The following is a 25,956-nucleotide window of genomic DNA, read 5'->3' as shown; positions in this document are numbered from 1 at the left end:
ATGTCACTCCTGACTTCACATACAGAATATCTACCTGAACACAGCTCTGTTAACACATGGATGATGCTAGACACCTCTTAGAAACTATTTTAATTATACCTCAAGATCACCTGTACTACCCATGGCTGTAAGTTGTTGGTATAGCTTATAGATAAAGTAACTAAAATCAGAACATCCATGCATGTTTAAAATCACATTAAAAAACAGGAATTGAGATTTTGTTTGATTCCTGTGGTGATTCACTCTTTAGGGATGTTACAGCCTAAGAATATTTCCAAACTAGCACACCAAGGTTTCACCCCGGAATTCTTGGAAAAATAATAGGTACTGAGAATTTGAGCTTATGTTAATGACTGCTTATTGTCATATCACAGCCAGGATTTCAAAGAGAGACTTCCCCCTCCTATGATTATACACACAGAAGAGTGAGCCTTTACTGTGATTTTACAATGAAAATTTACACAATATGAGTATAAAAAGGGAACAGTAGAGAAAAATATAAAGCAACAATAATAGAATGACATGATTAAAATATATAGAATTAGGTATCTTCAAGGTTTCTAAACTGAATTAGGTATCATCAAGGTTTCTAAGTTGCTTCTTTAGCTGCAGGAAGAGAGGAAAAAATTACTTCAGCTTCAAAATTCACATTTTCAATATGCATATTTTTACTTTTGACAGCGTGTTTTCATGTACTTGTAAGTTGTCAGCTGGCGACTCTTGTTGTCTCACTGCAATCTTAAGAGTGAGAAGACACATCAAAAGAGAATTAAGGCTATGATAGCACTCACTGCAAATCAGAGGAGTTCCACAGAAGGCTGAAATCTGGCAGTTGTGTCAAGCATCAAGACACAATGGGGGCACAGGAATAAAGTGTTGAGGGAGTTGAGTTAGAGCATGAAAGGGAGACACAATATGTAACCCTTTGTCTTAGATGACAATTTCATAGTTTTACATGGCACAAGTTGTGCAAATTAGTTTGGGTTCAGCTTGGGAGAGGTTTTTGTGGGACTTCATTAGGCGGTGCATTAAAAATAATCTGTCAGTACTGGACCACCAACAAACTGAATGTCCAGGCACAGAACTGTTCACTAAATTCTGGTCCCAGGCTCAAACCATATTGCTATTTCCCTATAGATATCTTCAGGAGCAGCCCTGGAAGGAGTTAAGAAGCTGACAATTAAGTCATATTTTGACATGCATAGGAAAGAAAGAGGGTTTGCTCTCTAATTGTAATTATTCAGAGAAGGAAAAAATTGTATTCATTTTGAAATGCAACACCAAAATGGTGATGAAACATTTTTTATTTATAGGCTAAACAAAACTGATTGAGAAACAATTTTTTGCCATTTTAAAGAATTATATGATACTCTGAAGGGTAGTCTTGAAAATAAAAGAAAACCTCATTAATTTTATAATTGCAATTTCAGAATATAATTCTGATAAATTTAAGGGCCAGGTTCTGAATAAAGTTCACAAAATATTAAAACAGACATGGGAGCCTCTAACCCCTCATCTATAAATGGACAAGTACCAAATCTCATTTTCTCAGAAAAGACAAAGATTTTTAGATACATCAACCCATAATATAAATAAATAGGCTTAGTACTCAAACTGTTTGAAATGAGATTTCTTTTAAAATGGAAAACAACAGGATCTATGATCATGGATTATGATCCTGTGGCTAAGTTTTACCTTCACCATAGTGACAAATCAAAGGGCCTTTCCCTTGCCTAAAGGGGGTCCAAACCAGCCCTGGGGCTCCCAGCAGAGCCTGAAGAAGGCTGGGGGAGTGGGTATAATAACCTCCTTGGAGCTCTGTCCGTGCAGGCTGTGTGCTCTGCCTCTCAGTGCCAGGGTCTGCAGCTGAGCTGGGCTCAGCACGCCACCCACCCCTTTCCAGCAGAGCTGTTCCCAACCAAACCAGGACAGGCAGGATTAGGCAGCATCCAACAGCATCAACCTGCCAAGGCAGGTCAGATATCAGTCCCAGAAATGGCTTGTTCTTCAGGCTGGAAGGGTCAGGGTGTGGATTTAACTACAGGTTGGTGTTAACAACCTGTCCCCCTGACACTGCTGTGCTCTCATGAGGCTCAGTCCTGTCCCAGAGCAGGGACTGGGACAGGACTGACAGCAGAAATGGAATGGCACATGCCCAACGTCATTTAGATGTGCCATGAAGTAAGCCTGGCCACTTTTCTGTTTAAGCAGGACTCAGAAAAGATGCCTGCTTACAAAAGGATGAAGAGATGCTTCACCAGGATGTTCCCACAGGAAATGCCCTCCACAGCCAGGGCCACTGCCCAAGTGAAGGAAAGCAAAACGACACACCCTCAGCCTCTGCTGAAAAATAAATGGACAGGCAAGCAGAGACTAAGATACACACACATACACACCCAACCCATCCCTACCCTCTCCCAAAAAAATGTGTTTGTTCATCTGCCTGGTCATGACCTGCTTTTGGATAGGAAGCCAGCTTTGCTGTATTAAAAAAAAAACAACAAAAAACCCCCCAGAAGATTCAGAAATAACATTTTCTGTAGCTAAACTGAGAGTGATGCCAACCAGCTCAAGCTGCTCAAGTTCACTTCTGTTTCAGCAGGATAATTTTCTAGATGATTTTCTGTGTTCTCCAATATTGTCAGTTTTCACATTACTAGAAGGCAAAAACATTTACAAAGCTGATGTCTCTTGATTTACCTCTCACTTCATGTCCTTTCATCACACTTGTACTAGAAAGTCATACTCTCCTCTAATGTTTTGGGATTCTTTTTAAAATAAAGACAACTCTTTCCCATTAATTCAAAAGTCTTGCAAACAGTTGCCAAAATCCTACCACATTTTCTTTATTGAATGTGAAGACTCTATCATCTTCATCAGTATACCACAACTAATTCTCTAAATTTAAATGAGAATTTAAATTTTCTTCTCTCAGATGTTTTTTATCTGGTTACAAAATTTTTGCCTGTGTTGAAATAAACACATTTAAATGATCTTAAAATTTCTCCGTTAGGTTTTAGGTAGGAATTCAAGACCAATGCTTCTGTGGCTTTTCTGCGGATTCCAGCAGGAGAAAATGTAGGTGGGAATTACTTGTGAAAATCCTGAAATGCCTTGAAAATCAGAGTTGTGTGCTCTCAAACGTGTTTAAATCTTTTAGGGGTAAGCCTGGAAAGGTTACTGGGGAGGTAATAGCTACTGAAACAGGACAAACCCCCATGATATGGTGTAAAAATTACACAGCAGAACTGGACATAAAAAGAATTGAGTTTTGGAGAGCACAGGGATTAAATATGAACAGTTATGAAAAAGTGCAAAGTGACTTCTTCTGTTCTTTTTCTTCTTGTGTAGGGACAGTGACAGATTCAGCTTGACTTGAAGTGAATAGATGTCTTTTAGTGAGATCTTGATTGACCCCTTATTTTCTACAGAAGGGTTGCTTTTTCTGATATAAAAGTGGCAAGGAAGAAAAGGTTATTTCTTAAAATTTCATTTATTGGATATTTATCAATTGACAAAATATGTTTTGTAAATTTCCAGGTCAACTAGGACTGTAGCAACAGACTTGATTGTTACCATAGCATCAGAAAGTACTTTTCTTTTTAAACAGAAAGACTAATTTTTAACAAGAATATGTTTGCTAATGCCTTTCAAATAAAAGAAGAGACTATTTAAAAGGTGGTCATATTTTAGGGATCTGGCTTTTATTGTTACTCTATCCCAGCCAAGAATACTACAATTATTAAAAAAAAGACATTAAATGATTTTGTGTTTATATTTATTGTCAGCAATACATCAGTTATGTAAAAATAACCCAGATGAAAATGTAAGACTTGTTACATTTTCCCATCATCTGTATTAACTGAATAAAGCTTAGTGACAATATACACAAATTTGCAGTAGTAGTTGTACGTAAACATTTTGTGCATTAAAAAAGAAATGTACATAATTTAAAAAATAAAAATGCATTACACAATTTACAAAATAACATTAACCAAAAAAAAAAAAGTAAACATTCCTCAGACAGCTGCCTCCTCCTTCTACAAAATAAATTAAATATTCAAGTAAATTATGTTAGGCAAAATAAACTCTTAACGATTTACATAAAGGTAAAAAGACAGATTTCCATTTAATTCAAGGTATATTTTACAGTGATTTACACATAGAGTTTTTAAATTGCTCTCTTCAAATTGTAATATTGGAAAAAAAAAACTTTATTACATTTTGGCAGGAGGAAGGGGGTTTCAAAATTGATGCTTTATGCCAAATATAAATAGGCTTGTGCAGTTGCATCAAAGCTTCAAAAAGGAACTGCTCCAGGACTCAAAGCAGACACAGTAAGCTAGAAACTACAGTTTAAAAAAGAAAAATATAAACCACCACATCAACAGGAAAATATCTACTTTGCTATTTTCTGAATGATTTATTTGATCACTGGAAACATTGCTTTCACAAACTAATAATCTACAGTAGTGGCTGCTTTAGGCACTGGATTTGTAGAAGCACTCTGATTTTTAAAGCAAATTGCTTTTCATTCTATATTGATAATTCACATATTATTTACTTCTGTTTCAATGCTAGAGGGCTTAATCACCTTTGCAATATTTAGATTTACATAAAATTTCAGCCTTCTTTACAGCCTAGTATTTTTTTCTTGATAATGAGGGAAGCCACTCTGGCTTCAAATTTCCATGCACTTCGTTCATAGAAAAAATAATAATAAAAACACACTCTAGATTTTAAATGCAGCCCTAGTATGATGCAGATGGGCACCAGATATTCACTGATCAGATATAAAATGTAACACATACTAAAATACTTGCATGGATTGCAAAGGCCAAACAGACTTAAAAAACCCTCCTATCTCTCTGTTTATCTATTTAATGTGGTAAGGAAAAGGAGATGTCATACCTTTAAGTTATTAAATTCTTAGATTTTGGACATAAAATTCTTCCAGACAAGAACTAGGCAACAGGTCCTGCTAAGACCAGCCAGTGTCATAAATAAAGATGACTCATTGCCAATGAAAGAAACCCTGTTCCCTCAATGCCCTCTTGGTTCAAAACTATTCGACAACACAGAATCAGACTATTAAAAAACCAGAAATCATTATTAAAATCTGTCTCCATGTGTATTTATTGTTCTTCAATACTTTATCATTTTTCCATGGGTTTTTTTTTGTATGTGACAAAATAGGAACCAAGCAGGTTTTTGTTGTTTTCTACTCAAGAATGCTGAAAATTAAAATTATCAAGATTTGTATTTTTGCAGTGGACCTTTACAAAGTGATGTAAGACTGAACACTCCAGTCCTGAAACACATATAGGAATGAACCACTGCTGTGGCAGGCAGCCATGAAACTTCATCAGCTGCAGCTAGATCAATGTATAAAATGAGAAATTAAACATGCACCAAAGATTGTTACCATTGTTCCTCTGCTAATCATTCCCATTTGGGGAATACCTACGCAGTGGGATGAAGGTAATTTTCTTGATGCAGTAACACCACACTGGTAATATGGCAGCTAAGTTAAAGTAGGACCATAATCTTTCCTGAATATCCACAAAATGCTCATTGGTTTCAAGAATTATTCTACATAGAACAAAGGTGTATATTTTTAAGAACAGATATTACCCAATGATGTCCATGAGAGTCTTGTCATTGATTTCGGTGGATCTGGGCCAAAGTTTGCAAAGCTACTTTCATTCAGTGTGCAAAAACTGGTGCTTCTTGAGTAAATAGAGTGATGAGTAGGCAGAAGTGGTTTAGGTTATAAAAAAGACCTGAGAACCCAATATTGAACTTTATGTAACAATTATTTTTGAGAGGTTGCCTGATAAAGTTTTGTATTGCTTAGTAGTGGTACAGTCACTTGTAGGTTCCGGCTGCACACAGAAGCCATTTGAGGAGAATAACCCTTCTCAGGTCATGGAGCACATCCGTCACAGCCCTGCCACGTGAGTGGCAAGTCAATGAGCTTCGTGTTGGAAGCCTAACACTGAAAAGCCATAAGCATGGAAGAGGTTAACAGCGAGTTTTCACACTGCCAGAGTTTTTAAAAAAGTCATGAGCATTAAAATGGCAGAACTTATCTTATTAAGATTATCTTATTGTTTACTTGCCAGTACACTCAGGAGTTTAACTGAATAATTAAAAGAGTCTATTGAATTATGCTAATTAGAAAAGACAAAACATCTCCGAGTATTGCACTGCCAGTAACAGTGAAAGAGCTCTCATTAACAGAAGGAAAGAAAAGTTAAACCATTTTATTTTAGTTAAACAATCAGAACACCTTTTTAGACAAGAAGTATGTCACTCAGGATTACAGGTCAACCACTTTTTCTTTTCTTTTTTTTTTCTAACAAAGTTAACAAATATAAAAAATCTAGTCATAAACAGCCTTCAAAGTACAATTAGAAACCAGCAGGACAATCTATACCAGTATAGGTAGATGGGGCAAGAAACTAGACACTTGTATTACTGCCATGGTGTAGAGTACAAGTGGCTGCTGTGATGAGGAACGGTGTGTGTACGGCGAACGTCGTAGCTGATTCCATCCCGTCGCAGTCCAGACTGAACACTACTCTCTTCAGGATTCAAGACCTGTCTACTTGACACTCCTTGCACAAGATACATCGTTATCCTTTCTGAAAAGAGGCAGTTTCTATGGCAATACTAGTTAAGTGCATATCATGCTGCACTAATATAGTGCAAAAATTTGCCTTACATGTAGCAAAAAAGATGCAGGCAACAGTTTGAGTCAGAGAAAGTAGAAACGTATTGTAACATTTACAGCAGGTATTTTTTCCAGACACCAACCACTAGAAAATAGTGAATCTGAGAATGCCTCCTCTCTGGATGTACACATGAGGCCTTTATAATTTGGAATGGTAACAGGACAGAATTTTGCAAGTGAGTCATTGCCCTCTGAAATGCAGGTTAACACAAGTTATCATCAACTGGCAAACTGTTGAACTTGCTCAGTGGGTTAATCCCAGTTAAAAGTTAATATTGTACTAAGCACTAAAATGCTCTTCATCACATATATAATCTGATAGAATGATACATATGGTTCAACCGAGTATATATGTTATGTTTGAATATAAAGAGTCATAGACAGCTTGGTACAAACTCCTCATGCGTACTGAATATACTTGGTTAATGATGCAGGGGCTTCCAAGTGTTAATACTATGTCAGATACAGTATTCTGGAGGCAGAAGTGGTGTTCAGTTCTAAGACTGAGGAAACACCACAAATCTCCAACTGCAGTGTCTATTAATGTGATTCTGCCTGATTTCTCGGTGCTGATGGTCTAAAATAAAGCAATAATACCTTGAATATCAGTAGGCATTATGAAATCCATCCTTCTTTATCTATGGTGCAGTTACATAAAAGAAAAATTTAAAACACTTAATCCACTCCATAGAAAATCCCTGTGGCTTTGGACACCTTCTGATTTCATTCCTATAGTTTAGACTCCATTTGTCACCATGAGAAGTCGTAGTTTACATGTCTGCGTCTCCATCATAAGCCAAGGTTAAAGGTTTCAGTCGGTTGTTTTGCCTTCTCTGGGGCTTCTTTGGCTTTTTGCTGAAACAATAAGATAATTTGTAAATTGAACAAGCAACTAATAACATACAAAAATGTATTTCAGTCTTAAATGAAAGATGAGCACGATGATAATGCATTCAATTGTTTGTTTATAAAAGCTATAAGCCTAAAACCTTTGCTGGGATCACTAATTATTCCTTTATCATCCCAAACCAATAGCTAATTCAAAACTCAGTTGTTCAGAAGCAAGCTGTTATGATGCTGATGTGACTTGATGAAATCCTTGGCAGGTACTCTTGCAATCTCACCCATTTTTCAGAAGAATTCAGAGCCTGCCATGTGATATTTGGTCATGTTTCAAAACTGCAATCAGGTTCTTTCAAATTACGTGACTCAAATATTAAACTGCTCTTGACACATCAAGGGTTTCCACAGGAAAGATCCATCTTTTGATTGGTTTTATCTCATTATACTTGCTGGAATGCCTACAATTGACTCTAGAGGCTATAATCAAAGCAGTCATTAATAGCAGAGGTATGGTTCTTTGACATGATATTCCTTGTCTAGCCTTGAATTAGGTTTTAATCCAGCGGTATTTCCAATCCATTTGATAAAGTTTTAAAAAATTACCAGGCCAAAGGAAAATGAATGTTTATCCATGCTCTAGAGCTAATCTTCTTTTAGAGCGTAATGTAAGCATTTCTTTAAATCAGGCCTGTGCATTCTCAGTCTTGTCCAAAATCTTATTTCAGCTGTCACTTAGGCTGCTCAAATCGGAATCTTTAATATGAAACTTTTTGTTACAATGACTTGAAGTAGCCACAGTTCCAGTCCAAATAATCTGCAGTGTTGTTCAATACTAATGGATTTCCTTTTCCTCAAGCCCCAACCCCCAAAAAAACCAACCAACTAACCAAAACAGAAAGACCCCAAAGAAAACCCAAACAAAAAAAACAAACAAAAAAGCACAACATCAAAACCAAAACAAACAAAAAACCAACCAAACAAACCCATAAAAAGCAAACAGTGAATAAAAAAAAAATAAAAAAAAAAAATTTATATTACCTAACAGAAGTGAGGTTTTGGGCAAAGTTTACTGAATGGCAAACATGCCCAGAAGCCCCCAAACACCTATAATGCAGTACAGCCAAGAGCCTGATGTATATGACCACATTTCCCTCACCTTTCACCTGTACTGTCATCTGGATCAGAAATTCCAAACAGGACCTAGAAAACTTCAGGGAGCACATTCTCAAAGGTGACTTGTTCAAAAAAAGAATTCTTTCATGTATTAAAAAGATGAGAAAGTTTTCAGATTTTTTCTGGTTCTGTATCTCTATATCTTGTCAGATATAAAATATGATTTGTCTGGTTACTCAATGTCCTTCTTGTTATTTCTCTCAGCATTTTTTGATACAGACACAATAAAGTTATTCTGGACATTGTATATAACAACCAAGATAAACTGAGGAAAAAATTAGCTGTACACTAAGCTACCCCATATTTGTAAGTTCTTATACCCTCAGAAGAGCATGTGGTGATCCATCATCTGGAGTAAAACCAGAATCTGCTAACTTGAGTCTGGACAAAAGGACAAGGCAAACTAAACACTGCAGTTCACAGAAGTGTCTGCAGTTTCTACAGCAGCAGATGTAAACATTTTCATTACAGTCTGTGAGGGGACTGTTTTCTTATAAATAATTAGAGAACTCACCAGGCTAGATAGATCATAGAAACAATAAAGATGAGTAAAACAAATGCACCAGCAGCTACACCATAAACCCAGGTCTTCAGCCTCCCATCTAAAAGGAATGAATGTTAGTCAGTAGTGTTTGAGTTAGTCTAGTTGAATTATTAGTTCTGATATAGCATAGAAATACTTTAATAATCCAAAATAAATGTCTTGACTAAAAATTACAGTTTAATCAGAGTAAATATTGTTAAATAACTGAGCAATGACTTCTCTGTGCTCTGCTTTCCAGTTGGTCAGGACAGTTCAAATGGAGCTGAGATCTGGGGCAGAGGCAGCAGGTGAGAGACCCAGAAATTCAGCTTTGGAGCCCTCTGGTAGCTAGCATTCCCTCAGTGTGATCACAGGGCAGTGCATCAGCCTGGGACTCATTTAGCATCACATTTTATTCTAGCTCTGGTAAAGCACTCTGCCTGTTATTTTAATTCTTGTTCCTACTTACTTGTATGTTTTTAAATGCCCTTAGCATGCTGTATGTCATCCATCCCTTAGCTGCACATAACTTTTACTACTGCATAAAGTAGTAAAATTTTAAAATGTCTTTCTTTACTAAATGCAAGTTTTGTTGTTATAAATAACTTCTCCTCACAAAATAAAAAATATACAAAAAAAGACAGCCCATGCTCCTAAATAAAACAACTGTCTGTTGATAAGGACTGTGTTTGTGTGCAGCCTGTGCAGTTTGTATTTTAGACATGATGACCCTGCAGGTTTGGGCATACATACCACTCTCCTTCTTGCACCCATGTCTATGAGGAAAATGATGTGGCTTTGTCTGTGGGGTTTTCCTCTGCCCCCAAATGATCGTATCAAAACTAAAGGAGTGCGTTCTTTTTGACTCACTAGTTTTATCCAATTCATTTTTCAAATTTCTAAGTGTCTTTTTACAAACATTGTTTTCCAGGGGATTAGCTAGCCTTGTTGCACCTCCTTGACAATAAAAAAAAAATCACCATTATAAAACAGTTATTTCATATTCAAGTGGGACAAGTTTTATTTCATGAAGTTGTGTGTATTTTCAATGTAAGGAAATACAGCTAAAATTTTTCTGACCAAACACTTTGTGCTTCTTGTTTTTGTGCTGCAGAACCAAGAGACACCATCAATGCAGCTTTTATTTCCACAATAACATCAACAGAAGTCAGACTAAGACTGCTTGCACAGTAGTGCTCTCCATTGCTATGCAGTGAAGCTCAGGCCTTCTGGTCTGCAGCAATGCAAGGTCTTGCTGTCTTGTGGACAAGTTGTTCAAGACTAACCAATTTCAGAACAATTTCCCTTCATTTCCTTAATCAATCTAATGAAACATTATAACTGATAATAACTGACATGACTGAAATAACTGCTCCATTAAAGATTAATGGAACAGTAGATTTGACCTGACAAATCCTATGATACAATAATATCAATGAGAAGAATTCAGACTTTAGTACTGCTAAATAGGTTCATTTCCTCTCTTCTCGGCTTATTTACATTGGTAAATGTAAGAGGCTTAGGTTTTTTTCAGGTTGGCTTCTTCTAAAATAGGAACATCTCCTTGAAAAAAAGGCTGGCAATGTCTTGTATACAGATTTATTTGTTTTTGTCAAAGCAAGGAACTCTGTTAATGAGGTCATTCCCACTATGCAGCTACTGACCGCTGACTCAGGCTCTCTGAATTCTCTCTGGACAGATTATTTCTAAGTATGAAAGGGAATTGGCATCTCAGATTCATCTTTTTGTGGCAATACCTCAGCCCAGACAATGAAGAGGACAGTTTTAATACCTTATTTTCTGGAACTGCAATGTAATTTGTGGAAGAAAATGAAAGATCTGGTTTAGATCTAGAATTAGAAACTGTGAGGAAAAAAATAATCATGCCAGAGTAAACCCAAACCTTTCCAATAGATATCCAATCCTGAAATAAAACAATCAAGCCTAAATCTCATCAGAATTGGAAAATGTTCACTTTCTCTCACATTTGCTCATAACTTCACTGCATAAAGTATTAGTTCTATTGAGTATGTTTAAGATTATCTGAACTGAGCTGTCTCCTGCCCAACTCAAATTCATAAAATTGGTGAGTTTTCATGAAGTTTCTCAAATGTGCCTTGCTCCAAAACCCTCCCTGAACTCACATGAGTGTCCATATTCCAAAACTGTTGAAGGTGACCGTCTGATATTTGCTTATTGCCATCACTCTGCATGCTACAACACACCCTCTGGCATTTTCAGGAGGGGTTAGCCAAAATGAGTAAATGATAACATATTTGGTAAGGTGCTGTTTCTTAAAAGAGGACCAGAAAAGTTTGATTTTCTATTTTTTATTTTTGATTAAAGTACTTGGAGTAAAGATCATTTTATTGCAGGTATCAAACATAATATCAAAGCACAAATAATAGTAAATACTAGTAGGACTAATGGGATCTAATATAAGTATTTCCAATTTCTAACCCAAACATTATTTAATCTGCATATTAGAAATATTTTTTTAAATCTCAGCTGGAAATACCTTATGGATTATGCATGTAAAGATATTACTTTCAATTCTGCAATTTAAAACATAAAAAAAACCATTTTAGAAATAAATGACCACACTAATACACAAGTATATTAGTATATTTAGCCCAATGTGGCTTAAGAGACACTTAAGATGATAACCTAATTTCCCTCTTCCATATTAATAATAGTTTGGACAAGCAACATATCTCTTATGTGAAAATATTTTATTAATTAATTTTTTAATCCAAATATTTAATAGTAATAAAAATTAATGACATCTGATTACATGATGGACTTTATGAAGTATTTTTTATTAAATAACTTATATTTTACATCACTCTTGCATATAAGTTTTTGCTCAGCTCTAAAGAACATGGTCCATTATAAAAGCAAATATTGCTCATAGAGACTTAGAGCAGGCCTGTGTTAAATATCAGTAATATGGTTAGCATTTGACTAACATGAATTAGTATAAATATGGATATGCCAGAAAAGCATTTGCATACCTGTACCAATTATTTTCCTGCAATTTGTGCTATGTCTGCAAATTTTAAGAAGCCTTTACTATTTGCAGTCTTCTGTGCTATCCTTTCATTCCTCTGCCAGAATTATTGGTTAAGATACCCTAATTTAGTGTACTGGCTTGCACCTTCCACAACAAACTCCCTTCCACAGTCACATTTCAAATAGCTTCTGTGAATTCTAACAGGTGGAATGCCTAAAGGAAATCTGCAATTTCACTAAATATACTGATGGAGTAGTGAGAGGGCTAGGTGCTTATTTATGTCTCTTCCTTTGTTTTCAGTGAGAGTACACGCCTGCCTTTTTAAAGGAACACTCAAGGAGTTTTGTGGTCTTCTTATACAAAAATATAAATGCCAGACCTGCAGCAGTACTTAGCACTAAGAACTGCTCATTGCATGACTTCACCTGGCCCAAAAGGCTGCAGAAACCAGGTCCTTCCTCGTCCTGTCTGGTTACTGGAAGGCTGGGTAGGGTTCACAGCTCGACTGGTTTTCACATCTCCCTTTTTGTCCTCCATGGTGGGGATCACCACCACCGGGATGAGAGTGCACTGCTCGAGTGTGCCATCGGAGGACATCACTTCAGTGTATCCGTCTTCACAACTGCATGTCCTGGTCTGCAGGGAACAAGTGTTTTACAACATGCAGCAGAAAGACAAGGTTTTCTGTGAGCTGTAAAGCATAGCAACATGGATGACTGGAAGAGAAGACTGTTTTGATGAGTGCTAGCCAGGAGAGTACCTCTTTTCATATTTTTATGCAAGTTCATACCATATCAACTATTTAACATTTAATTGAAAGGTAGAAAATTGTGCGAGGTGGGCTTTTTACAAATTTGTGACTTGTAAAATCACTGAAAATACTTTTTGTTGGCACGATCTTTGTAATCAAGAGATGTGTGGGAAGGCCTCATGGGGGTGTTCTATGCTCCAATGCAGTAGCACATACCTCACTGCAGTAAGCGTGGGGTTGGCTGCACGGTGGGTTACATGACCTGTCAGCATCTGGTTGGCGCATCACTAAACAGCCCCCTGTAGGACAGAAAATCATATTTTCACATGGTAATACCTCACCACTGATGAAATTACTTGCTGCAGTATATCATGGATGACAATCTTGTTGCTAATTTGAATTTGAGAGTCCTTTTATTCCAGGGTGAAGCATAATTGGAATCAAGTGTTTTCTTATATGTAGAGTAAGGATACAGCAAATGTATTTAATTCCATGCGCATTTTAGAAAACTAATATTTGGCAATGGAGCCTTTTGTTTTCTACTTTTTTCCTTTGGTGGATTGCCCAAAAAACCAATTTAAATGCTTTGTTGTACTCAGTGGAACAGATTTGATTCTCTAGGGACCTCCTTATGACTATCATATGGAAACTGTGGCCACAATAGAAATAAAACCATCTTTTTTACTTATATCTTTTTCTGTTGAACTGAAAACAAGTTGCTCATCCTGTTTATGAAAGGATACCTGTTTTCTGCTGCTACTGGCTCACTTTTACACATGCCTTTATCAATCAAGGCTTCATGTTAGTCTGAGACTTTATGAAGAAAAGCAGATTTATCAGTAAAGCATGTACTGAATATTACAATACTGATGATATTGTGGGTTTCAGTCCTTTTCCTTTTTATACAGACCTAGTTTTCATTTCTACAGCTTTATATATAGTGCAGTTATTGTTATAGACCAGTACACACAATCAGGATTTCACTAGCACTTCAGCCAGAAGGAGTTAAAAATACATTTAGAATCGGTTTGAATTTACCTGTGTTTCCTTTTAGCTTATTAGAAGAGGGATATGAATCACATTGTTTAAAATTTATACTGCTACAGGAAAACTTATCACGCATCTCCCAAACTAATACCATTTTTATACTGGTGTGATGTGATGATGAAATCCTGATAGCTGAGGTTGGTGACAACCATAGCAGATGCGGTTAGTTGTGGTTACGCAGATCCAAGTGTTAACGGGATGGCTGGTGAAGAACAAAGAAAACCCTGCTGGTTGCCATAAGTTTTCCCCACCCCCAGAAAAGAAAATCATACATCCTAGCATACAAATCACATGCCTCTGGGAATCTAGGTAATAAAATATCAGTCATCCAAGGAAGCAGAAGGAAAGTGTTGCCTCATCGCCCATGGGAAATAACACCTTCAAGTAAAAAAGAACTGTTCAGCACAATGATATTATGAAAGTGAGTAAATAGAAAAAGGCCTTAAAATACCAACAGAACTCACAATAGTTATTTAATAATGTCTGAATTAAAATACACTATGTTGAATCCAAATGCACAAGAATAAGGTTGACAAGACACAGTAATCGAAAACAGGGGTTGCTTCTGAATCAAAATAGGCGATCTCAATTTAAATCAATCATGTATGTGCATCCATCACATCAATGAGCTCATAAATACTGTAGTTTATACAAAACACTTTCAGAAAATGTACAAATGCAAATTAAAATCTGGTTCACTACTGTATATTTAATGTAGAGAAGTTCCCTCTACATTATATACTACTACAATAGAATATTTAAGCGCCGTGTTTGGAAACTATCATAAAATCCATGAAAACAATAGTTTTGCATTTAACAGAAACATATGAAAAATATAGTTTTGTGTTGCATGAAGCCCAGTGATTGCATGTTCTGGAATATTATGTTAGTCTTCCTTTCAAATCAGAAAGTTATCACAGCTTAAAGCCACATATAAACAAACTTTGAAAACAAAGTGATGAAATATAGGTCTGAGGTCTGTCTGCCTTGGAGGCCCCATTATGAAAAATCTGCCAATAATACAGAGACATACTTTTGTCTTTCCTAGAATTTATCACAAGGCTGTATTCAGTCACATCGGAATAAATTATTATTTTCATGTGACTGACTGTGATTTATGAATATATTCTGATTTTAACATCTCAGAGCCATAATCTTCAGGATGCTATTTACTTCAAATCCTATAGGACTTTTCATAGCAAATATCCTATATTTGTCTCAATAAGAATTCTCTCTTATAGTTATACTTACCAAAGGAACATCTTAGCTAAGCAGGAAGGAATCAAGGTGCATGAAAAATGCCCTGCTGCAATTCTTGTGAACAAGATGTGTTTTAATAGTCCTACATCACCAGGTAAGATTTGCAAGAGACTTTGAGCTATTATTTGAACACCTTGTAAAAATAACACAATTTTTTTTTCTACTGTTACAACAGACAGTAGTGGTGGACTGCACCATGAATAAGTATTGTGGTGGCAATAAATAACAGCCCCTCTGCTGTGACTGACCTGACAGCAGCTGGCATTGAAGATATGTTTACAGTCTCTGGGATTCTTTTACTATCCCTTGGTCTGACATAAAAATTATTTAAATAAATGCATAAAGCTTAGCTTAAATGAATCCCTACTGCCCATATATATCCATATAAATAGATTAATATGAAGGTTTTCTTCTGAGATCTCAGTCATTCCTAATTCATTTTTTTTTGTGCTTTGGCTTGCACAAAAAGTCACAACATCCCAGAGCAGTCCCTTATATATCCTTATACAGATTTATGGCACTGAAGTAAAGAAATAAACTCATATTAGCACATTTATTAAAATTTTATATTTTGCAGCTTTAAGGAGATATATCATACATAGATGATATCAAGCTGTGCAACTTTCTCTGCCTTTGTATAGGCACTGAAGTGACCTGTAATACATACAAATTTTATTAGTTGTAAGGCTGAAATTTGAAACCCTACATTTAGAAGTGTAAAGATGTCTATGGTAAAAAAAAAAAAACACAAACATATACAATGTAAAACATTTCAGGTCCTACAGAAGATAATATTTATATTTACTATAAGCATTACATGCTGCATGATTCTAGAAAAGAGACAACATCTGTTGCAAAGACATGATTTTGATTCATACCCCAGGAAGGTATGTTTTGGTTTTTTTTTTTCAGTTTGTTGGGAAAACACATTATCCACCTGTTTTCCAGGCTTTTTTGTTTTGGTGTATATAAAACGAGTAGTTACCTGTGACGTTTAAACCATCTGACCTTTGGCACCACACAGTCCGAGAAGATCCCTTCCACGGGCTAGCCATCCACTTGTACTCATAGCACTGCCCATCTGCACAGAGAATATTCACATTTCAACACATTTAATGACAAGGTTTGAGGCTACCACAGGCAGCTGCCATGCTCATCAGCTGACCATACTCATTTTGTGGCCACACTCATTATGATCAATGGCTTGTGCAGTTAAGTAAGCCCCTTTCTCCTTCATCCAGCACTGAACCACACACATGGAGCTCTCCTGCACTTACTGGACACATGGAGAATAGACCAGATGTGTCTGAGACACTAACTAGGATTATGAGCAAGCCTAATGCAGTAAATGGGTACAAGATATGTTTCCAATAAGCTCATAATGGTTGTGGCCCATCTGTTGTGCAAAACTCATTTAGGGGTCAGGTTCCTTTCCTGGTAACACTGAGCTTCAGCCAGTGCTCCAGTGCTTGGTGGAGTGGCCAGGGCAGCATCTGTCTTCATGTTTCAGCTCTTCTGTGCACGTCTCATATGGTCTGGGATGGATCATGGAGTCCTTCTGCACCTTAGCCCTCTATCATAAATACAAAATTACTTTTTGTCTGATCTGGCCTCTGAATGACCAAGTTGGTACAAGAAACTACTTTTCTTAGACATTTGTTTACTAGCAGTAGTAAGCATGGCTGAGAAATTTTAATGATATTGTCATGCAATTAACAATTCAACGGGTAGAAAGAAACCTAAATCTGGTTATGAATCACTCAGAGATTTCTTTTTTTTCTTTTCTTTATATGGGACTCTTTGTCCCATATAAAAAGAAATGTCATTATTAAAAAAGAATCATTTTAGAGGGGTAGCATATGATAGTTACCACTTGAAAGTTTTTCTCTTTATGGTTGATCTATGGAAAACAACAATTTAAGTGCATTTCAGTTTATCAAATTTGCATTTGCCTAAAATTGATACCATGAACAGAAAGAAAACAATATTATGGTTGTTCTGTATTTTTTTCTTACAGGAACCAGCCTTGAGTATTTTTTGGTGCTTACCATTGCATGGTCTTGTTTCCAAAGCCTGTTCTGGACAAAGATGTTGATTCTCTAAGTCCTGAATGATCACTGCTCTAGATCGGACTTGTACTCCTCCAAACCCAAGATCCTCACCATTAAAACAGGTTAGCTGGCAAAGGCTCCATTCTGACCACTCTCTCAAGTAACAGTCCCCTGTCAAAGAGCAGTTTTATAGGAAGAATGAACATTGTATGTGAAGAGATTTTTTCACTGAATATGTCTTTAAAAACACGTCCCAAGTACATTTTTTTTGATTTTCCTTCTTTTTAGTTCCTTTCATTGCTCTTTTTAAACTTGACTCACAGTGTAGAAAAGATAACACTTTGAGACTATCTGAATGTCTGTGTTGTAGAAAATATTATAAAGATTATACAAGGGCCCATTTGTTCTAAAGCAGTTTTAGTTTCTTGCAGCATTCCCATGAGAACATCCTCATTATGAATCTCTTTGCAATGCTCTACCCAATGTCTAGATTTTTATACATTTTAAGATATTGCACATTGTATGTCTTATGCTAATTTACTTTTTTAAAATTCATCTTTGATCTTAGAAAATATTGTCTAGAAATAAGATTAATTATTGCTTATCTTTCTCTAAATAGACATAGAAGCAACTGATGGAAAATCCTTTGCAAGAAAGGGAAATGGGAACATGATTAAAATATCTGTTGTTGCTATTTCATGTTAGGCTAATAGACCTGTAGAATTCTATAGTGTAAAACTGAAAAATAAAATTATACTAATGACACTAATTAGCACAATCAGCTACAGAACACTTAAGGAAGATCTGAGGCACAACACAAAGAAACCATTTTGTTAAAACTGCAGTTGAAAATGGGACTAGACTGTGCACAAACTCATAAATAAACCTCTTAGTTCTCATTATTTCAGACAGAAAGCCATTAAAAATTCATGCTACCTTGCATTATACTGATGACAGATATAATCAGTACTGTGCTGACCGGATCCCTGATTAATGAAGGAATTTTATTTGCTAATCTTAGGAAAGCATGCAAAGAAATGAATAATTGACGAACTGATGTATACATAATAGGAAAACAAGTAGTGATTTTTGGAAACATTAGCTGGAGTGTATCATTAGCACAACCCCACAGGGCAGTTCTTGTTGCTGGCTAAATGTGAGATTGTTGAAGAACAGGTCCCTGCTCAGGAATATTTTTAAAGCAATCAGTAAGCATCTATATTTATTTAATAAAATTCACTAATATGAAACCATAACTACAGCGTCTGTATTCTTCTAGTTTCCATTTCAGAAGTAAAAATACATGAAAATTACGCAATTGGAATCCTATGTACAAAGCAGTGGTGGAAATCTCTCCATTTTTTATTAATTTCTATTTATTGAGACAACTTTACCTTCAGTCCGATCTGAAATAAACTGGGAAAAAAACTCTGGGAAAGAGGAGAGTTTCAAGAGAATGAAAATAGAGTACTGATATGAAATGCCAGCTACATTAGAACTGAAGGAGTTTATCACCTCTTCTGAAGATTCATCATTAATGGCTAATAAACAACAGCAATATACTTCAAATTCTACAAGTAAGTGTTTGGAATGAACTGGATTTTTTTTACTAGAAATTAAACAGCTCTTACATGCTCTTAATCCTCTAGAATGAGCATTATGGACCTGATCATTCAAAACTGCTCCTTTAGATTCAGTTCACAAAGGCAATGATAGAGCATGTCACATCCAGAGAGCTAAACAACTAGAGGCACTCATGTTTTCTCAGAGATCAAAACTTTAGTTTCATTTGGAAATAAACCTCTAAAGAAAAAAAGAAGAGATCTTAGCTTATCTTCCTTAGACACCCATAAAAGGCATCAAGTTTTTAGCCACTGGTAAAAGTATTAATAAAGCTGTTACACAGTCTACACACTTAACACCAATATGTATCTGTAAACCAACACCCTTTCTTAAAGAGTTGAATACAGGTTTTATTTCAGTGGATTTTGTGAAAAAAGATATACGTCTTAGATACAATCTGTGACAGAGAGATCATGTCTTTTATAAATTTAAAATCTAGTAATTTTTCTAATTGATTGATTATCATGAAGCCACTCCTAAAAAGTAACTCTGTTGGTCATTTGATAGATGAATCCAATCAGTAAAGCAGATGAAAAAGATTTAATTGTCTGTGGCTAACGCTAGGCCCTAATAGCTATAATGACACCCAAGCAATCTTGAAATGCAACATCTATCTGAACATCTTTGTTACCTGGACAAGGGAAAGTGCAGGTTTCCTCAAGTATTATCTTTTTATCACCATCTATAATAGGCTCTATTTCACCACAGAATTCCTCATCTACTACTTTGCCAACATCTTCAATGGATCCATCATAAACCACACAGGAGATGTTCCTCACTCGTGTTCCCTCTCCACATTGAGCATCCTACAGAAGGAGAACATATATTGATTAAAACTGAACAGAGGAAAATGCCAAAAGACTAGATCTGAGTTACATGTCACTCTATTCCCCATTGTTTTTGCTTAACTACTTATTTATTCCAATAAGGAGAAAAAAGAAGACAAAAAGGAGAAGACATGGTTCATTACTTCTGAAACAAAAAAAAAAAAAACCCAACTCAAAATTTCTGGTCACTGGTAACTTAAATTACAGAGCTAATCAGCCTTTGAATTGCAACCAGAGCAGTATGTCAAGTGAAGATCTCTTCCAATATGTGAATATATTTCTGTTGATATTCTTTTACAATTAGCAAAGATGCTGCTCAGGTAACAAAGTTTACATTTGTACTCCGAATATCTGTAAGACAGTATTGCATCTATTGATAAATATGAAATCTAAGGAAAAAACCAAACTTATTTTTTGTGTAAGAGAGGTGGAAGCAAATTGTTTAAAGAGTAAATAAGGAGGTATCCAGGCATATCACATATATGCCTCAATCCACACTTTCCATGACTTCTGAGTCCCATATGGCTTTTACCTCTACTTTGCATGTAGACCATTGACCATATTGCCATCGATAACAAGGTTTTACTGGACAGGGTTTGAATTGCTCCATCTGAGAAGGACAAGGTCTCCCATCACCCTGAAATGGCTGATTTATGGTCCTTCTTCTGATCATTTTTCCTGTAACAAAAACCAGCAATGTAATTAATAACAAAGTGGTTAGACTGATTTATTCCTCAAGATGGTTCTATTTTGCTGAAAAGTATTGTGTTTGAATGAAGCATTTTTTCCAGATTTGACAAACTGAATTATAAAGCTGATCTGTTGGCTCTTGTCTGTTACGTGGATTCATATTTTCAAGTCAGACACTTTATATTCTGTCATTTATTTGTAGTGTAAGAAGTGCAGGAGGATGCCCGATTAGGATTGCTCCTGTAACAGCAAACAAAAGCAGCAATTTCCTAGCTCAGAAGCCTGAATAGAAATATTATTTATGAATGTGACAACATGTTTGTCCATTTCAGTGGAGACTCCTGCTCCTCAGCTGGAGCTTGCTGCAAGAAGAGGCCAGCATGCTGCGTTTTTTCCTCAGTTAACACAGAAACATGTATTCCATAATTGTCTGATCCCAGCAAACAAGAACTTGCAATTTTCTGTCACTGTCTGTGTGGGAAACATTACAAGCAGATTTTGCAGAAAATGGAGGATTCTTCACTCAGACCCAAAGAAAATTAAAATACAATAGGCTTATCCAACCATTATCTCCTCTTCAGCCATGATATGCTACCCAGCTTCACTGAGATAGAGTTTCTGTTTCAAATACTTGTATAAACTGAAAGAAAAAGTCTCAGTCTTTAAAATATGCCAAAGGTATGTACTGACCTGTAAGGCCACATGTTTGAGAGCACTCAGACCAAGCAGACCAGTCAGAGAGCTGACAGTTCACAGGACATTCCACCACGCACGACATATTCATTTGCCATGTCTTTTCCAAACCAAGCTGAAAGAAAATGTTAAACGGTTAGCACAAAACTCCAGGCCTGTATCATCAGTGCAAGGTAAAAAAGTAAAGTCACTAAGACATTTAAAATTCTCACTTCAAGACAGTCCTAATGCATATACTGATCTTCATATACATGCATAAATCCCATTTTCATCAATCATTTTCTAAACTAGAACCTATAAATGGAGGGCTTAATCTCTACACTATTACTTTTTACAACAGGTGAAGGTCAAAATCATTTATGAAATATTTTGAAAGAGGAATGCAAAAATATTGAACAGCTACTAATAAGTGAATTGAAGTGATACTAGAAGCCAAGTTCAAAACTAGCAAAAGGAGGAGGATGAACATGTACTAGACATTCAAAAGATGTTGCAGATCCTGAAAGTTTATAGGAGCTCAAGAGAGATTGAACAAGTTAATGGATGAGAAATATGAAGGTTTAAACACACAGAAAACCCATCAGGCAAATGCAGTTCAGGAGTTGAAAACAGGTGGAAGCTGTGAAAGGAGTAGGTGGAAACTCTTGTATGTCTGTACTTCTTACTCATTCCTTACTTATTCTATTCTATTCTATTCTATTCTATTCTATTCTATTCTATTCTATTCTATTCTATTCTATTCTATTCTATTCTATTCTATTCTATTCTATTCTATTCATCATGCTGTCCATACAAAGATATTGACATGACACTGACAATGATTTTTCCAAAAAACATACATATTTGCATTTTTTTCTGAAAAACTTTGCAAAAAAACCAGACTCCTCCAACATCCATAAAGTAAAAGCTCCAGGTGCTGGAGAAGTCTGAGAGAAGGGGACAGAGAAATTCATCTAAAGACTCAAGTTTTCCCAAAAATATATTCTGCTCTCTGTTTTTCTCCAGGTATGATTCAGCCTAACACCCCACTCTGGGGAAGGAAGAGTTTTATAATCATGCTCAGGACATGGCACAAGAACTACATGCTCCTTTGGTCTGATCCTGGACTGCTATTTCTATGTTCTTATAAACTCACACGCTCCAGATTTCCCCCATCCATGCAAGGAAAGAGATATTCTCACTAACACATATGAGAATACATGATGCAAGATGAAATGTGACTGATGGCAAAAATATTAGCCTAATAACACCTGCATCCTTCACAGCTGAGTGAAAAGGGTAGGTCAGTTATAGGGTATATGATCTAAAGTATGAAAGAAAATCAGTCCTGCCAACAAGAACAGATCTACACAAAGGACTGTCCTCTTCACTGGACCTCACCAGCAGACCTTGATCATCATTGAGGCATTTCAGAATCCTAGGCAGTTGTGAATAACTTTAACTAGAAAAAATCTCCACCTAGTTTATGGAAAAAAAAAAAAGCAAACTAGACATTTCAAAATCTATTATTTTTAATGACTGGAAAAGTTAATGATACAAAACCAGCATTTAAGACCTTAAAAAGGAGATAAACCCACTCTTTCCTACTAAACACAAGCATAGAGCAATAATTAGGCACAGCATTAACATGTCCTCCATAAATAAACTGCCACAAGAACTGAAAATATCTCCTCCTGATAGACTCACTAAGTTTTAAATTTGCATTTGCAGTACCATTTATTGAGACAGATGAGGGTTTAGACCTCTGTTTGCTTTTATACATCAAAGAATGAGTTCTTGGCTTTTCTCGGTGGTTCAGTATAGCCTTGATTATACAGCTATTACACACAGACAACCTGAAACCTTTGGATAATCTGGAATTTAGATGATTAGGAAGCTAGAGAACCCTCTTTGAAGTCCATATCTGGGTCAAACCTTCTGAGCAAAGGCTTTAAAGTCTGCTGAATTGATTCCTGCCAATTATAGAAACATGACTGCTCTCTTTCAAGACTGGTCTTCTCAGCTGGACTTCAGCAGCTCAAGAGGGAAAAGCCCAAGAAAGATACTAACAGTGAAGAGGAGAAAGCTGAAGGCCAGATTACCCACAGTGACCTCCTATTTGCATGCCTTAGATACTGAAGTGCTGCTTAAATAGATCTGGGCAACAACCAACAGGTTGCAGTTCAATAGACTTCACATATTCCCTACTCGTCCCTCTCCTTCCTTGAACTGATGAATCCCAATTAAACTTGAGGAGCTTAAAAAATATTTGAAAAAGGGTTCATTAGCTCCCTGACGCTGAAGCTTTTGTTCTGGATGAGCTGTGGTTTCTGACTCAAAGCTACCCCTGTGCACTCTGTGCTTCTGGTCACAGAGCCAGGGGCTGCTGCCAGGGGCAGCAGGCTGCCACACCAGCATGCTCCTTAAATCCTGTGATCCACAAAAAGTATCTGGGAATGTTTGGCAGCAAAGATTAAACCCTCCTGCTGGAGGTTAATCATGTAATCTGACAAGCAGACTACTCACCAATAAACCAGCAAAGTCTGCTTTAATGCAGACACAACTTCTGGTTTCTAGGCTTTTCTCATCTTTAATTAATGGTAAATGAATGCAAATAAGTCTATAAAAAAGAATATGAACAGGATCAGCTTGCTTTAGGTGATTCGATTTTTAAATATTCAAAGTCAAGTTCTTGTGATAAGTAGAAACCAAGTAATACAGTATTACTCTGCTTTGAGAGTTTGAAGAGAACTACATTAACATAACCAGGACTTGGAAGTAAGCCCTGGAAATTGTTTTATCTTGGCAGTAATCAGGTTACCTATAGCTGATCAACTCAAATAAACACAAGATCATATGGACACATAAGGAAATCACAACACAGGGGCTCAGATGGAATGTTAGCATTTAACTCTGCTGATGCTCAGACCTGGAGATGGTTATAGAAGAAATGCAGCATGAAGAGTTCTTTTATATATGGCTTTATTGCTTTCTTGAACTATATATTATCTAGAAACTCACTGCAATAATGAGTCTTAATTTCCTAAGGATCAGTGTAGGTTTATCTATTATGAGCTCTCTTCTTTGCATATAATAATAAGAAACATAATTCAATAAATGTACCTACAAATAAATTAAGCGAATCTTTACTCATACATCTAGTAAAAAATTTTATGATAGCCCAGAGAAAATTCATTAGCTAGGTCATTACAAAATTGCTTCATATTTCTCCTATTCATCAACTTTTCTAACCACATGCACCTTATTTTGAACTTCACTTCATATTTCTGCACTGCACTTAAAATGCAAAAACACAGCAGAAGCCCCCACCCTGAATGATGATTAGCAAGAAGTGTATAGTATGTTTTCACATTTTGATAATTTCTTTAATACTTTCCTCTCATGACCTGCAAGGTCACAGAGTTGGCTTTCACATCTTTAGAGTGAAGGGTCTGTTAAGATCTGAACAGCTTGGCTTTCCTGTTAATCAGGTTAACAGGTTTTACTCCTCAGTTATTGGATCAGCCTTTGACCTCGTTGGAGACCACTGCTTACACATCCACAATTCAACAGAGAGTCTTAACTATGTGACTAGGGAGTGGTCAGAGCTTTCTACAAGATGTATCTCTATGTGATCTGTTGATAAATCCAGAACATCACTGCAGTGATGTCTCTTGGCCAGTCATTTACAGCAAGTAGCTCTTGAGATATTATATTCTTGCCTTCATTATTCTTCTGAATAATAAAATTTCATTTCTTAAATGCAGGAAAACTCCAGAGGTTTTCTAAAATGAGATTTCAGTGTAAAATGTAATCAGTTCTAAATGTCATTTTAAATCTTTGCTTAACAGGAGTAATTTCTTGGTTTTATAGTAGAAAAAAATATTTTCCCATAATTCAAATAAATCATATTTCTTTCTATTGAAATATTTATTTGGACGGATATTTTTCATCATGTCTTGGTATTAATTAATCAACATTGCAACCTCTTAGAAACAACAGACATTTCTTTCTCTTTCCTAACACATTAAAACTTTTAAAAAGCATTAATGCCCTGCCTTATTAACTTCACAGCAACTTGTTGGTATGACTTAGGGTAGTCATACTCTGAGTTTTTTCTTGAGACCTAATTTTTGTGGTTGTCCCATTCCTGGAAGTGTTCACAAGGCCAGGTTGGAGGAGACTTTCAGCAAACTGCTAGAGTGAAAGGTGACCCTGCCCACAGAAGGAGCTTTGATCTTTAGGGTAACCATCTTTAAGAACTCTTCCAACCCTAACCATTTTATGATTCTGTGAAATTATTAAATTTTGTTAGAAACCCAAGAATTGTGAGGGAAGGAGGAACGTGGGACAGAAGTAAGTCTCAGCTGAAACTCTCTGCCTTTGATAAGAACTTATTGATTCAAGAATCCAGGAAGTCAAAGAAGATTGGAGAAGTTTAAGTAAGTCAGATAGACCATTACAAAATTATAGTCCAAACTAAATGATGAGTTTCCTGACTCCCTCCACTTCTGATGAGACTCTTTTCTATGGGCGCATCCTGAGAGCAGCTTGTAGCCAGAAGGGTCCTGCAGAAAACCTGTTGGTGCCAAAACCTGCTATGGGAGCCTTTCCCCCTTTGTCCCTCTCTGCCAGTTATGTTATTTCTGATGTCATGGTGGTGGGGGAATGGCAGTTCAAACAAGTGCAGTTACCTTCCATCAGAAATGCATGTAGGATTGCCCTTAAAGTAGTACTGCTGCTGTTT

General features: G+C 36.2%; 1 protein-coding gene across 1 annotated transcript in view; it reads right to left on the bottom strand.

The window, feature by feature from the left end:
- Positions 1-7,122: 7,122 nt before the first annotated feature.
- The window catches only part of THSD7A (thrombospondin type 1 domain containing 7A), a gene marked incomplete at its 5' end in the record, with an annotated part of 192,260 nt that continues 173,426 nt past the window's right edge, over positions 7,123-25,956 (bottom strand). Inside the window, 9 exons of the mRNA XM_084209618.1 lie at positions 7,123-7,591; positions 9,267-9,354; positions 12,714-12,924; positions 13,256-13,338; positions 16,332-16,427; positions 17,395-17,568; positions 19,652-19,826; positions 20,380-20,525; positions 21,228-21,345. Of these exons, the coding sequence (XP_084065744.1) occupies positions 7,507-7,591; positions 9,267-9,354; positions 12,714-12,924; positions 13,256-13,338; positions 16,332-16,427; positions 17,395-17,568; positions 19,652-19,826; positions 20,380-20,525; positions 21,228-21,345 (1,176 nt within the window). The 3' untranslated portion in view covers positions 7,123-7,506. The remainder of the gene's footprint in view (positions 7,592-9,266; positions 9,355-12,713; positions 12,925-13,255; positions 13,339-16,331; positions 16,428-17,394; positions 17,569-19,651; positions 19,827-20,379; positions 20,526-21,227; positions 21,346-25,956) is intronic.

The sequence above is a fragment of the Fringilla coelebs genome, assembly GCF_963513975.1.
Source record: "Fringilla coelebs genome assembly, chromosome: 1".
Classification (NCBI taxonomy): Eukaryota; Metazoa; Chordata; class Aves; order Passeriformes; family Fringillidae; genus Fringilla; species Fringilla coelebs.
The sequence above is the reverse complement of the archived record's forward strand: the minus strand, read 5'-3'. Positions and strand labels throughout refer to the sequence as shown.